The sequence below is a fragment of the Mauremys reevesii genome, linkage group 8 (genome assembly GCF_016161935.1).
Source record: "Mauremys reevesii isolate NIE-2019 linkage group 8, ASM1616193v1, whole genome shotgun sequence".
In the NCBI taxonomy this organism is placed as follows: Eukaryota; Metazoa; Chordata; order Testudines; family Geoemydidae; genus Mauremys; species Mauremys reevesii.
The window spans coordinates 55,323,051-55,337,039 of record NC_052630.1 but is presented as its reverse complement, the minus strand read 5'-3'; the positions used below and the strand labels follow the sequence as shown (position 1 = coordinate 55,337,039).

At 48.6% G+C, this 13,989-nt stretch overlaps 1 protein-coding gene across 1 annotated transcript in view; it reads left to right on the top strand.

Moving 5' to 3' along the window:
• Nucleotides 1-10,416, top strand: part of COLGALT2 (collagen beta(1-O)galactosyltransferase 2) — a 91,971-nt gene extending 81,555 nt beyond the window's left edge. Inside the window, exons 8-12 of the mRNA XM_039484652.1 lie at nucleotides 2,543-2,649; nucleotides 3,709-3,841; nucleotides 4,429-4,556; nucleotides 5,713-5,919; nucleotides 8,604-10,416. Of these exons, the coding sequence (XP_039340586.1) occupies nucleotides 2,543-2,649; nucleotides 3,709-3,841; nucleotides 4,429-4,556; nucleotides 5,713-5,919; nucleotides 8,604-8,880 (852 nt within the window). The 3' untranslated portion in view covers nucleotides 8,881-10,416. The remainder of the gene's footprint in view (nucleotides 1-2,542; nucleotides 2,650-3,708; nucleotides 3,842-4,428; nucleotides 4,557-5,712; nucleotides 5,920-8,603) is intronic.
• The last annotated feature ends 3,573 nt before the right edge of the window (nucleotides 10,417-13,989 follow it).

Here is a 13,989-nt window from a genome sequence, read left to right as displayed (position 1 = left end):
TCCTATGGGTAGTTCACTTGGAGTTAGGCTTAGGGCTCCTATGGGTAGAGCTCCCAGCCTTGGAGTTAGGGTTCCTTATGGGTAGTTCACTTGGAGTTAGGGTTCCTGTGGGTTGGGCTTCCCGTGCTAGTGTTAGCGTTCCTAGAAGGAGGACACTTGGAGCTAGCTTAGGGTTGCTAGGGGTAGGGTACATGGAGCTAGGATTAAGGTTTCTATGGGTAGGGTTCCCCGCTTTCCGGTTAGGGTTTCTGTGGGTAGGATACTTGGAAGAAATGTTAGGGTTGCTATGGGCGAGTGCTCCTGCCCTAGGGTTAGGGTTCCTATTGGTAGGATTCTTGGAGCTTGGGTTAGGGTTCCTATGGGTAGGGTTCCCTGCCCTACAGTTAGGGTTCCTATGGGTAGGGTTCTTGGAGATAGCTTCATTATTCCTGAAGAACTTCAGCACATATGGGTTTTTTTAAATTTCTCCTGTTTTCCGTTAAGCAGGGACACTGTTTTGATGACCTTGCAAAGCTGGTAGAGATTGTGACTGAAGAGAGTCAGGTGTTTAAACTGTAAATACACAGCATTTTGCATAACTTGGGTTATGACAGGGTCTGTATGTATTAATTGAATATTCTATATTGTTGGTCCTACTCTTCTTTTCCTGTTTGGGAGCCACATTTCCACTGCGGCCTTTTTGTTTTGATTTTACTCAGGACTGTTGGGAACATGTTTGAAGCAGAACCCGGGAAGTTTGGTGCATAAATCATCCCTCTAGAAACTCCTGTCCCTGAAGTGCTAGAGCTGGCTAGCCGCAGTCAGAGGCAAAGTACCAACAGAAAGAGACCAGGGAGGAAGAATTCCAGAGAGAGACTGTGCTGTGAATAAACTAGGTTTACATTTTGTGTAGAGCTAAAAAAACCTGCACAGGACCGTGTAGTGTGTAGCTGCCAGAGACAGTTGTATAATCACTGAGGGAGCTACTAAAATTGGAGGAGCCTTGTTTTTTGTCTTTAAGATGTTTTGTTTTCTTGGCTTGGTCTGGAGTTTCTATTTATATGGCTTGTGTCATGAAGTGCGGATTCTGTGTGACTGTGTTTGTTTGGTCTTCTATGTTTGGAGTCCTGTGTGTTTCTGGGCTGTTTCTTGCGGCTGCACTTAAATTGCCTGATATTTTATTAGTATTACTGCCTTTGCACCAAGCTGGGACTCAGTCTGGTTTTTATTTGGCCAAGGTTTGTTTCTCAGGCTGCAGGGCTGAATTTATTCTTGCCTGCCTGAGAACAGAAACACGGCCCTGACATTCTGTGTTTTACCTAGGAATGTACGTGCCTGGAGGGGCTTTGACCAGGCAAAATATGTCTGCTTAGCTTGGGCTAACTGTTGCCCGCAGATTTGTTTTCCTGCCCAGGGTGTGTCTCAGGAGCACACCTAATTCTAATTGAATCAGCAGAAAATGTCCAGGATCTGCAGTAATTAAAGATATCCTGCATTGCAGAACCTGCTTCCACTTGTGTCCAGTTATTAGGGTGATGGGCACATTGGTAATCCCAAAGATAGACACAGCACTCGGTAAAGATCTGTGCTCTTTACCACATGCCAACTCCACCCCCCTTTGAATACAAAAGGGATATATTGTATTGGGTAGAGATTGGCCCAAACAAAAGCCTGGATCCAAACATTCCAGTGTGTTGGGGAAGTTCAGATCCAGCTCCAAACTGCACAACTGGCCCCTGGCACCTGCTTTCTAATTCCAATATACAACTGTGCATTAAAAGAGCATTATGGTTGCAAAGTGAAGCATTTAAAAGTCAGGAAATGCCAAAGCTAATGTTGCCCGCACAACCTTGACTCTGCCCCCTGTGTATTTGTCTCACCCTCCAGTTTCTAATTACTCAGTCAGATACCGTTTTCTCCTCCAGGCCCCTCCCTCACGCAGTGTGGATGGTGCCTGGGGAATGTGGCGCTGTTCATTTAGTTTTTTATTCTCACTGCCCAATGTATGAAGCCCTGCTGCATTTACTGCACATCGTCCTACCTGGAATCCTTAGCTGTCCAGTTAGGGGTAGAGCTCTGCTCAGGCCTACTCTTAAAGCCCGACCTGGACCCGAACCCGAACCCGACCTGAGAGTGTTGAGTCATTTTTAGAACTGACCTGACCCCAATTACCCCACAAACCTGGGTCCACTTTATGTCCCTGCCAGATTTCAGGTTTCTGCTCCAAATTTGGTGAGCTGCTAGAATTGATCCAAAAAGGTCAGATTTTGTAGGGTTTTTTTAAGTACATTCTTCCCACTGCCCCCATGCACACACACACACTTACACTCTTCATTTCTGAAAATACTGGACATTCTTTCCTCAGCCTTCCCATAAAAATCAGCAGCTGGACTGACAACAAATATTCTGAATTGCAGCTCAAAAGATAAATGTCTGACAAATGTATAGTAACCCCAAAATGACGCTCTTGAATGGAAATGCCCAAAACCTGCTGAGGTCCGGCATAAACTTGGATCTGCACTTTGCATTGAGCCAGAGTTTTCTGATGTCTTTCTTAACCCAGATTTTCATGATCAACCTGAAGCGTCGAAAAGACAGGCGGGATCGAATGCTGCGGACACTCTATGAGCAGGAGATTGCAGTCAAGATAGTAGAGGCTGTGGATGGCAAGTGAGTCTTTGGAAAGATCTGGTTCTGCATAGCAGAACTGTTGATTAGAAGTGCTACCTTGATTAATTTCAGTCAATTCTCTTTGATGCCCTGTGATTACGAGTTATCATTTTTAATGTACTATTTGGTGCAGTTTTGCAAAAAAAAGTTTTCATGCTGTTATTTTATTCTTCTCTTACTCTGATCAGTCTCCGTTAGAGATCCGAGAAGATAGTTTAGGCCCAGAAGTAAAGTTTTCTTCAAGACAAAGTTCTCTGAATAGAAACATTGTCATAAAATTAAATAGGGGTATGATAATGAAAACATTTTTGTAGCATTTAAATATTCCCCTGCAATATGTCCAATCCCAATGCTGCAGCATTGTGCTACATTATAGTAATGTAAACACAGATAAAGTTTTTTTTTAGTTGTGACTCTCAAAGTAATGTACAAAATCTCCATTTTATACATGGGGAAACTGAGGCACCGAGGTTAAGGCTGGGGTTTACTAAGGGAGTCAGGTGCCTAAATCCCATTTGACAGTCCAGGGCTGAGTGACTTTCCCAAGGATTCTCAGGAAGTCAGTGGCACAGTTAGGAACAGATCTTGGGTCTCCTGGTGTCTCTCTGCCTTAGTGGCCTCTCTAGGGCTAGGGCATTAGAACTTGAAAGTGAAACTGACCATAAGCAAATATAATACTGACTGCTCTAGTGCTGTTGTTCAAGGTGAAAGAAATGAAAAAGCAAACAAAACTCTTAGTGGAAGATGAGCTAGGTGTTCTCTAGTCTTCCCGTGTGACTATAGCTAAAGTGTTATTAACAATATGACAATGACCCTTTTAAGACTCTGCAGTTTCTTGAAACTGTTGGGGGTGAATGTCCTAAAAAATATCTTATGTTCAGCATGATTTAAATCAAATTAAACTGTGTTCAGCTACAAATACACAGCCTCTTTTGGGAACTTCCCTGGCTCAGGAAAGTCTTTTCACTGCTAAACAATTTCATTGGTTTTTTTCCTGAGTAAAAAATAGTAACATCTATAAAAGTTCTTAATACTGAAAGCAGCTCTCTCTTTCCTCAGGGCACTGAATACAAGTCAGCTGAAAGCTCTGAATATTGACATGCTACCTGGTTACCAAGATCCTTACTCTTCCAGGCCACTAACCAGGGGGGAAATTGGCTGCTTTCTTAGCCACTATTATATCTGGAAAGAGGTAAATAATGTCTGTGCTCTGGCAGATGTATTACACCTGGATGCTGTGGGAAGGAAGTAATGTTTTATTTTTAGATAGTCTCTCTTATTTTGGTGTGAATTATCCAGGATCTCACAAAAGGTTCCGATTTTTCAAAAACAGGAGCAGCAGTTAGACTCCTAAATTCATATCTGGGCACATAAGCAGCCTGATTTTCAGAAGTGCTGAGTACTGAGCAGCTCCTATTGTGCTGTCAGTTTGCAAACAGCTCCCAGCCTGTGCAACTGTGTCACACATCTGGACTGTGGCCATGACATTTTTCACAAAACTCTTAGCCAGCCTGTTTGGGGCAATGTTGTGCTTGGGAAGGGAAAAAAAATGTGAAGAAATTTTGTTGCAGGATTTCACCTATGAGTTTTTTCTGATTCTAAACCTGCGTAGAATTGAATGTCACCAATTTTGATGACCATTAACCTTCCTACTGATCAAAGAGCATGGGGGTTCAGTCCTGCTCCCAGTGGGGGCTTGGCATAGCTTCAGAGGGTGCAGAACTGGCTCCTCAATAGCATATGGGCCATTTCAGTCTCATTTGAAAACATCCCTTTCAGGTGGTGAACAGAGAGCTGGAGAAGACACTCGTTATCGAAGACGACGTGCGCTTTGAGCATCAGTTTAAGAGGAAGCTCGTGAAACTGATGGATGATATAGAGCAAGTCCAGCTAGACTGGGAGCTCATGTAAGTAGTCTTGTCCCGAGAGCTTTCACTGCCCTAAACCACCTGGAAACTCTCTCCCCTGCTCCCACATGCACTGAGCATTGCAGTAACATGGACGTACCCTCATAATAATCAGACAGGGTGCCTGTGAAGAATGCGGCAAAATTCCAGAGACTCAGTAATGGGGGTTAATTTTAAAGGGGCTGGAGTAGCTAAAACCTCCATCGAATGAAGCACATTGCGGGTACTCTTTGATAATAAACAAGTGCCCACAGTGATATAGCCATGTCCTCCCAATAACCCCAGTCCCCCACTCTGAGCTAATTCCCATGACACAGGGTGCATGTGCTCACTGTGAGGATCGGGGAGGAACAGGGTATTTGAACTCTTTTGTTTAGTCATTTAAATATAAACTCTTTCTCACAAAGAGAAGCAAGAGGAGAATGGGACCGTCTAGCCAGCAAACAGACTGAGCTGGAAATCTTTATGTCCTGTTCCTGAAAACAATTCCAAGTTCACTGCCAAGGGAGCAGAGAGTTCAAACTGGCCAGCTGGAGAAGGGGGAGAAGACCTTCTAGGGGGCTCCTCCCCCAGGCAGATTTTATAACCCCCCTGCTGTTTGGTGCTTTCTGGTACTCAGGTTATGTGGGCCCCTGGATCAGTGCCTGTGACAGTCCAAAAGCAAAACGTTTTCTCTTCAGATGTATTTGTATAAGGGATAAGCCATCTCTGGTGGCGCTGATTTATCTGGGCTTCATCCAGAGAAGGGATGAGGCTTGGGAATCGCCCCAACCCTCCTGTCTCTAGGATGATGGAGTTTTTACAAGAGGCTCCTGAGAGGCCTCCAGCCCTCACTGGATACGCACCATAGAGAATTCAAATCCTTGCTTGGGTCAGGATGATGCATTGGTTTTGGGACCTGTAGTCTCCTTGGACTGCATGGGCAGTTGTGGCACTGGAGAATTCCAGGAGTAGCATTTGACTTGTGGGTGCACTTTGGACCTGATCCATGGTCCAGCGAAGTCAATGGAAAAACTCCCACTGACTTAAAAGGCCTTTGCTCAGCCCTGGTTGAAGTGGGAATGCCTGATGTCCCAGTTACAGTATAATTGCACTGCAGAGCTGATAATGGAAACAGGCCTTAGTTTCCACTGTGGTGGGTTTTTCTCCCCTTCAGCTACATTGGTCGGAAAAGGATGCAGGTGCAGCGCCCTGAGAAGGCAGTTCCTAACGTAATGAACCTTGTGGAAGCAGATTACTCTTACTGGACCCTGGGGTATGCAATCTCCTTTGAAGGGGCTCAGAAACTAATTGGGGCCGAACCTTTTAGCAAGATGCTGCCTGTGGATGAATTCCTGCCAATCATGTACAACAAGCACCCTGTGTAAGTAAAACCCCTTCGTTGCTTGGGAAGCCAGCTGGCTTTGCATGAGTTGTACCTTGCTAACTGATCTTAAACTGGATGTTGTGTTGCTATTTGTACAGTGCATCTCCATAGCATAACTAGTAGGCAGAGCAGAGGACTGGATATTATGATTCTTGGATATTGCCAGCACTGCTGCAGATGTTGAGCAAATCTCCGGACCTTTCTGTGCCTGAATTTATGTAATAATACCCTCAGAGAGGTCTTTTGCGATTCATAAATTTGTATTTTTGAAGCAGCTGGTGATCTCTGATTGGAAGTAACTGTATAGGTGTATTATTATGATTATGTAGATCAGGGATCCTGGCCAGCGGTCGAGCATCCGCTGAAATGCCGCTGAATTTCGGCGGCATTTCGGCGGCGACGCCTCTCGATGACGCTGCTTGCCGCCGACAAACGACGTCATTGAGAGGCGTTGCCGCCGAAATGCTGCTGAAATTCGGCGGCATTTCGGCGGATGCTCCACCGCTGCCACGGTCCTTTGTTTGGCGCCTGCCAGATGAAAAGGTTGGGGACCACTGATGTAGATAGTGCCTACTTTGGAATACCTTACCTGGCATAGGACCTGGGAAAGATCTCTGTGCAACTCAGAGCTTTTCTTTTAAAAAACCCTGCTTTCAGGGCCTTTTCAGAATCTACATGGCACCTTCCTACTTTGCTGTGTTGCAGAATCCAGGGTTTTCATTTCAAAGGTGTGGGGGGCAGGAAGAAGTCACATCTTTTAACCAGCTCCCAGCCAGACTTATCAACATTGTCTCCCTCTTTGTGGGGAGAGCTCTGCAAGGCTCTCACGCAGAACCCCGGAAAGTGATGTGGATCTCAAGATATGGGAGGAATCTGTTTTCAAGGGTGGATCTCCTTGTTTTGTAAGAAAACCGGGTTGTTGGGGTTTTTTTTAATTCTCACCTAAAGCTCCCCTAACCTTGTTTCCAGAGTCCAGTTACCCATTATGACATCTCCCCAAAAGAATTTGGGGTACCACATCATTGGTCCCTGCTTCCAACAGGTACTGCAGTGTCCCTCTGACAATTGTCTTCTAGTCCTGTATACAGGCTTAGTGATCCTTTGATAACATATCTGAGACAGGCCTTTGTCCTCCTCCAACAGCCAGTTCCCCTAATTGGCCACGCCACTTACTCTGTGGTAGCAGGGTACACTCTTTGGCCTTATCTGCACCAGGAGCAGGGGCGGCTCTAGGAATTGTGCCGCCCCAAGCAGGGCGGCACGCCGCGGGGTGCGCTCTGGCAGTCGCCGGTCCCGCGGCTCCGGTGGACCTCCTGCAGATGTGCCTGCGGATGCTCCACCGAAGCTGTGGGACCAGCGGACCCTCCGCAGGCATGTCTGCGGCAGGTCCACTGGAGCCGTGGGACCAGCGGACTGTCCGCAGGCATGCCTGTGGGAGGTCCACCAGAGCCGCCTGCTGCCCTCCTGCGGCACGCCGCCCCAAGCGCGCGCTTGGCGCGCTGGGGTCTGGAGCCGGCCCTGACCAGGAGCAGCTTCTCTGGTGGTAGGGACACTGGGAGCACTAATGCAGACAGGCTGCCATTGACTAACCATTGGATTGCCCAGAAGAGGTCTAGATGGGATTGGAAGTTGTGGCGCTTAAAACGCCAGCGGCCAGTTGACCACTTTGCTAGCAATGAGGGAGCTGTGCTGGTAGCAATGCCATAGAGGGAGATTTTAAGAGAACTGCTAGTATAGACAAAGCCTTTGTTATCTCTTGGCCTAACTTTGCTCCCACTAGAGTCGATGGGAGTTTTATCATTGATTTCAGGGCGAGCAGAGTTAGGCCACTCCTGAACTCATCTAAAAATGGCACCCCAATGGTGCAAATAAGAAATGATACAGGGGCTCACCAGTTGAATACCAAATGCCAACTCACATATCCAGGTATCTCTGCCATGCTGGGGCAAATATGCTTCCTGTCCTGTTCTCTCATAGAGTGTTGCTATTCAAATAGCTGCAGGGTCTCGCTCCAGCGGTGGCTGCTCCCTAGTGACAGGTGAAGTGCATGGTTTCTGAAATACTTTGTCATTCTTTAGGATCCTTTATTTTATTACATAAAATCACCTTTCCAAAAGGACTAATAGTGTCCTCACTGCTCAGTTCATCTCAAGCCTTCAATCATTTGCCCAGGTTTCACTCTGTGATGAGCAGGTTTAATAGGCAGCAGGTTTAAAACAAATAAAAGGAAGTTCTTCTTCACGCAGCGCACAGTCAACGTGTGGAACTCCTTACCTGAGGAGGTTGTGAAGGCTAGGACTATAACAATGTTTAAAAGGGAACTGGATAAATTCATGGTGGCTAAGTCCATAAATGGCTATTAGCTAGGATGGGTAAGAATGGTGTCCCTAGCCTCTGTTCGTCAGAGGATGGAGATGGATGGCAGGAGAGAGATCACTTGATCATTGCCTGTTAGGTTCACTACCTCTGGGGCACCTGGCATTGGCCACTGTCAGTAGACAGGATACTGGGCTAGATGGACCTTTGGTCTGACCCGGTACGGCCGTTCTTATGTTCTTATGAGCATCTAACCCTACTGACTAGTCCCAATTCAGTAGATTGGCTCATGGAAAGGCAAAGCAAGCACAGTGGTGCTGAGCAAGAGTTATTTCTGCTAGTGATATTTGTTTTCCTTTCTTTAGAGAGAAGTACAAGGAGTACTATGAGTCCAGAGACTTGAAAGCCTTCTCAGCAGAGCCCTTGCTTGTTTATCCGACCCATTACACAGGGCAGCCGGGTTATCTCAGTGACACAGAGACATCCACAATCTGGGACAATGAGACCATGTCGACTGACTGGGACAGAGCCCATTCCTGGAAGTCCCGGCAACAGGGCCAGATCCACAGCGATGCCCAGAACAAAGATGCCTTGGCCCCCCAGCCATCTCTCGATGCAGCATCGTCGAGGGATGAGCTATGACTGCCCCCCTTGCTAAGTGACTCTGACAACAACAGCGGAACCTGCCTCACAATTTAGCTTTCACCTAGAAGCTTCTAGAGACGTCAATGTGGTCTCCTTCTCGCCGTCTTTAGCGGCAAAGCAAATTGATTGGATCCGACTGACTTAACCTAACCAATCTCTATTTTTTGGGAAAGGGAGTGGGGGAGGGGCTTGAACCAGAACATTCCAGATTGCAGAAAAACAGAGACTTCTAAAAAGTGTATCTTAAACTCCAGTCCATTCTCACAAGGGTTCGTAACTTTGAAACCTCTGTAGAGTGGCGAGCTGGCTCCATGGTGCACTGAGTTGACACTAGTAATTACAAAATTTCCTTGAATTACGTCTTTCTACAGTTCCTGGTGTAGAATACTGTATTTATAAAGATTAATATATATAGGGGGTTTGACGTGTAAGTCCTTTCCAGATAGTTGTCACTGTGCTGCTGCATAACATTAACTGTTGTTGATTTGTGTTTTTTAATCCCATTCTCTGAGAGAAGGTATGCGTGCGTGGGTGCGTGGGTGCGTGGGTGTGTGTGTGTGTTTTAAAGGATCACTGTCAAGATCACAATGACTTCAAAAATGGCCTCATCTGTGTGGCTATCTACACCTCTTCCATAATGTGAGTCCCTACTTCATGTTGCAATACAAAACAGTTTCAGGACAGAGTCCTCTCTCTCCTACGTTTCAAGACACCCCTCCCATCCCATCTAGCCATAAGGAAAGAGAGGATGGTCACAATCTCCTAAAATGTGTCTGCAACCTCCTAAACTGATGCCTTAGCTGTTTCAGTTTTAATAATCTGTTTTAAAATCCACTGTACTTTTTTGCCACATATGTGCTTTGTTTTCTTTTTTTTTTTTTAATGTGTTTCATTCACACTGAACAGTGAAACTAAATCAGCCAGTCCTACTTCCTGTTAATGGTCAGTTTCACTTCCTGTGTCTTGGCTACAAACCTTTTAGGTTTCCTTCCCAATTAATATATTTAAAAAAACTGTTTCAGTTTCCTCACTGATAGGTTTGGGCCTAAACTACTTGACAGTGTCCCTTTAAAAAGAAAACCATAAAAATGTTAATGGTGTCGAGCCTGCTGTTCTTTCTTGAATGGCTGCATTAGAATTGTATATTGCAGGACAAAAAGGCAACTTGCCTTTTATATATTTTTAAATGTGAGGAGGATGACTTCTGATATATTCAGTATTGGGTAAGATGTCAGCATAGTAAGTCATGTTGTTGTTTTTTAAAGTGTCCCATAAGACAGGTGATCTTGTGCTACACTTCTTAGATTTAGCTGATGTAGATTTAGATCTTTTTCTGTGCAACACAAAGTTGGGGGAGGGGGTGAAAGGGGAAAAAAAAATCCTCCTGGCCTAAAATGTAAAGAGATTGTTTCACTTTCTTGATGAGCTGTACATTGGAGCGTGTGGTTGGTTTTTGTTTTTTTAACAATTGCTGATAATGTTGTGCTCTCTCCTAAAGAAGACGTTACTATCAGCGGGTCTGATAATACATAGAACTGGATGCAAGATGATTAGCTGTGTGGAGTCTTAATTTACGTGGAGCTCTTGGACTGAGAATGCTGGGTGAGCAGGGCTGGGGTCTGCCATGCTGCTTTGGGGCATCTTCACAGGGGTGTTGAAATAAGGCACAAAAAGGTAACAAAGAGACACAAATATCATAGCTACAACATTTTGGAACCTCATGTGGTGCTCAGTGGAGTCAGTGGGACTCTTGCATTTAACCAAATCCATCATGGATTTAAGATTTTGTGAGCCTGTTCCCCTGGCTCCTAACCACAAACACATGTTCCACAACTGCTCCATGAGGTGCAGCCTCGTCCACACCCCAGGCTGAAGAAAGTGGCCTAGCCATGAAACTTGGCACGTGGAATAAGGATTGTGGGGCATCCTTGGGCCATTGTGAATGATTTGTTGTTTTTCCCTTTTTATAAAGCCTCCATCCCCATAATCAGGTCTTTATTCTCCAGCCCGCAGGGCAGACCTGACCTCCATTTTGAGCCTGGCTGGCCAGCAGGTGGCACTGTTCAGCGAGACACTGCTTGCTTTCTGCTCTGCTGTTTTAAAAGCAAGATTTGAAAAATATAAACATGCAGAACATGGTGGCACTGCAGCTCATCAGAAGGGGCTTTGCCTTGACCCACTGAAGTCAATACGAATCTTGACATTGACTTCAGTGCGGGAGCAAGAGCCCACTTGTGCAAGCCCACTTGGAGAACAACAGTGAAACTAAACATCAGTTTTTAAAGTAGTAGGGGCTAGAAAGGGGAAACTATGCAAGAATTCAGGTTCTTTCACATTTCATTATGCATGTGAACACAGCATCACAAATATTTCACATGCTTCTGTCAGAGAGGGGTCAGGTTTTGTGTATAGGTGGCTTCGCCCAGGAAGAATATGGAAATGCTGATATTAGCATGCTTTTCATGGTGCACATAGCCATTTCTCTTCACTTCAGCGGTAACACTGCTTTAGACAGGAGCAATCCCTGGAAACCACAATGGGAAGGACATTTTGCCAAAGGAAAGTCCCCGGTTTGGCACATCTCCATTGTACGTGTTCAGTATTTGCATAAATGGGGCGGGGGGTAGATGAGGGTTCTTAGGGCTAGGTAGCAGAGAAGAGAAGAGCAACTGTCAGAGAGGTGGAACGATGCTCTAAGTATTAGCTCTGATAACATGGTCACCGCTGAAATAGGCAGCATGGGTGCTCGTTGCTTACAGAGAAGGAGCATGGGCATGAAGCCATCAGGCTGGGGCATAGTCCCCGGAAAGGAGGGTTGCCAACCCTCACGGATTAGTTGGGAGTCTCCTGGGATCGGCCTTGATCTCCCAGAGGCTACCGAAACCAATCTGGGAGATTTTAATAGGCCACTGAAAGTCTGGAAGGGCTAAGGCAGGCTCCCTAGCTGCCCCTGCTCTGCGCCACTCCTGGAAGTGGCATGTCCAGGTCCCAGGCGCAGGGGCAGCCAGGGGAGTCTCCCTCCACACACTGCCCCCATCCCGAGTGCCAACTCTGCAACTTCCATTGGGTGGGAATCCCCAGCCCACACACACATCCTAGTTACTCCTCTCCCTGCACCCTGAGCTACCCCCCCACCTGCACACACCCTTAGCTACTCCTCTCCCTGCACCCTGAGCTACCACCTGCCTGCACACAGCACCTAGCTACCCCCTCCCTGCACCCTGAGCTACCCCCTGCCTGCACACAGCACCTACTACCTCCTCCCTGCACCCTGAGCTCCCCCCGCCTGCACACAGCCCCTAGCACCTCCTCCCTGCACCCTGAGCTCCCCCCCGCCTGCACACAGCCCCTAGCTACCCCCTCCCTGCACACAGCCCTAGCTACCCCCTCCCTGCACCCTGCGCGCCCCCCGCCTGCACACAGCCCCTAGCTCCCCCCACCCTGCACCCTGAGCTCCCCCCGCCTGCACACAGCCCCTAGCTACCCCCTCCCTGCACCCTGAGCTCCCCCTCGCCGGCACACAGCCCCTAGTACCTCCTCCCTGTACTCTGAGCTACCCTGCTGCCTGCACACAGCACCTAGCTACCTGCACCCTGAGCTCCCCCCGCCTGCACACAGCGCCTAGCACCTCCTCCCTGCACCCTGAGCTACCCCTCCCTGCACCCTGAGCTCCCCGCCTGCACACAGCCCTAGCTACCCCCTCCTGCACCCTGAGCTACCCCTGCCTGGACACAGCCCCTAGCTACCCCCTCCCTGCACCCTGAGCTCCCCGCCTGCACACAGCACCTAGCTACCTGCACCCTGAGCTCCCCCCGCCTGCACACAGCTCCTAGCTACCCCCTCCCTGCACCCTGAGCTCCCCCCGCCTGCACACAGCCCCTAGCGCCGTTTTTCAAACTTTTTTAGCTGAGTTCACCCCTTTGAGTTATAGTTTTTGGTTTTGTTTCCCCCCACAACCCAGAAAACCTGGGTGGCCTGCGGAGGTGAGTCAGGCGGTAGAGATGGTGCTCCCGCCCTGGACCGCTGGGCATAGCTGGCTCAAGCCCTGGCAGCCCTTGCCCCCCCATAGAAGTCAAACTATTTCCATGCCCCAAGGTGCACCTCCTTCCCGGTCCGGAGCCCGAGTCCCTCCACCCCCACCCCGCTGGGCCGTGGAGGTTTTTATAGCATTTGGGGGGGGGGCACAGCAAGAAAAGGTTTCGAGTCCCTGGGCTAAAGCACAATGCTGGCTGTTCATTTGCTTTCTTGCGTGCTACTGGTCTTTGGCTGCCGTGAGCTTATCGCACTGTGAGTGACAGCAGGGGCTCCCAAAGGTGGCCCGCAACACAGCCATCCGAGTGAGCTGCTGGCAGGTGAAGGGTGGGAGGCAAACCCGGGAGTCCCCTGCCCCAGGGCACCCGCGGATACATGGCATTTCCCCACCCCCACCCGACTGCCCTACCTCCCGCTGAAACACCATTACCGCTGCTTCTGCCCTTCCCCCCGTCCCCAGTGAGCCGGCTTTGTGAGCCATCTTGGACCAAACTGGTCTCGGTATTGCCCCCCCCACACACACACACACACCTCTGCCCCAGGGCCTGGCTGGGGGGGGGGTCTCTGGGGCTCAGCCCCCTGACCTGACTGGGGTACCCGGTTCTGTTTCCTTTCTCAGTTTCCCCCAGCTCATTTGGGGGGGGGGGGGCGTCCTCCGACTGCTGCAAAAAATCTGGGCCCTGCAGGCTGAGCTGGTGCTGACACTGTGGTGGTCCCAGGGCTGAGCAGAATGTGCCACACCTGCCCCCCCCCCGGTGAGAGGCAACACCAATGGCCCGCAGCCCGCCGCGGCCAGCCACCAGTGTTCCTAGGGGGCCGAGGGCCCTTGCGGATGGTAAGGGGGGGGCATGGAGCTTCGGCTCGATTTGGGGCAGGGTCAAATCAGGGCTTTTGCCCTAATGCTGCAAGGGACATGGGCGCCGACTTATATGGGCTCCTGGGGCTTTAGCCCCAGGAATATTCACAGACAGGGGCTCTGCTCCAGCAATATTTGGAGCTAGGTTTCTCCCGCAGCCCAGAGCCTTTTAAATCCCAGCCACGGCAGGGAATCAGAGGGCTCTGGGCTGCCTGCGA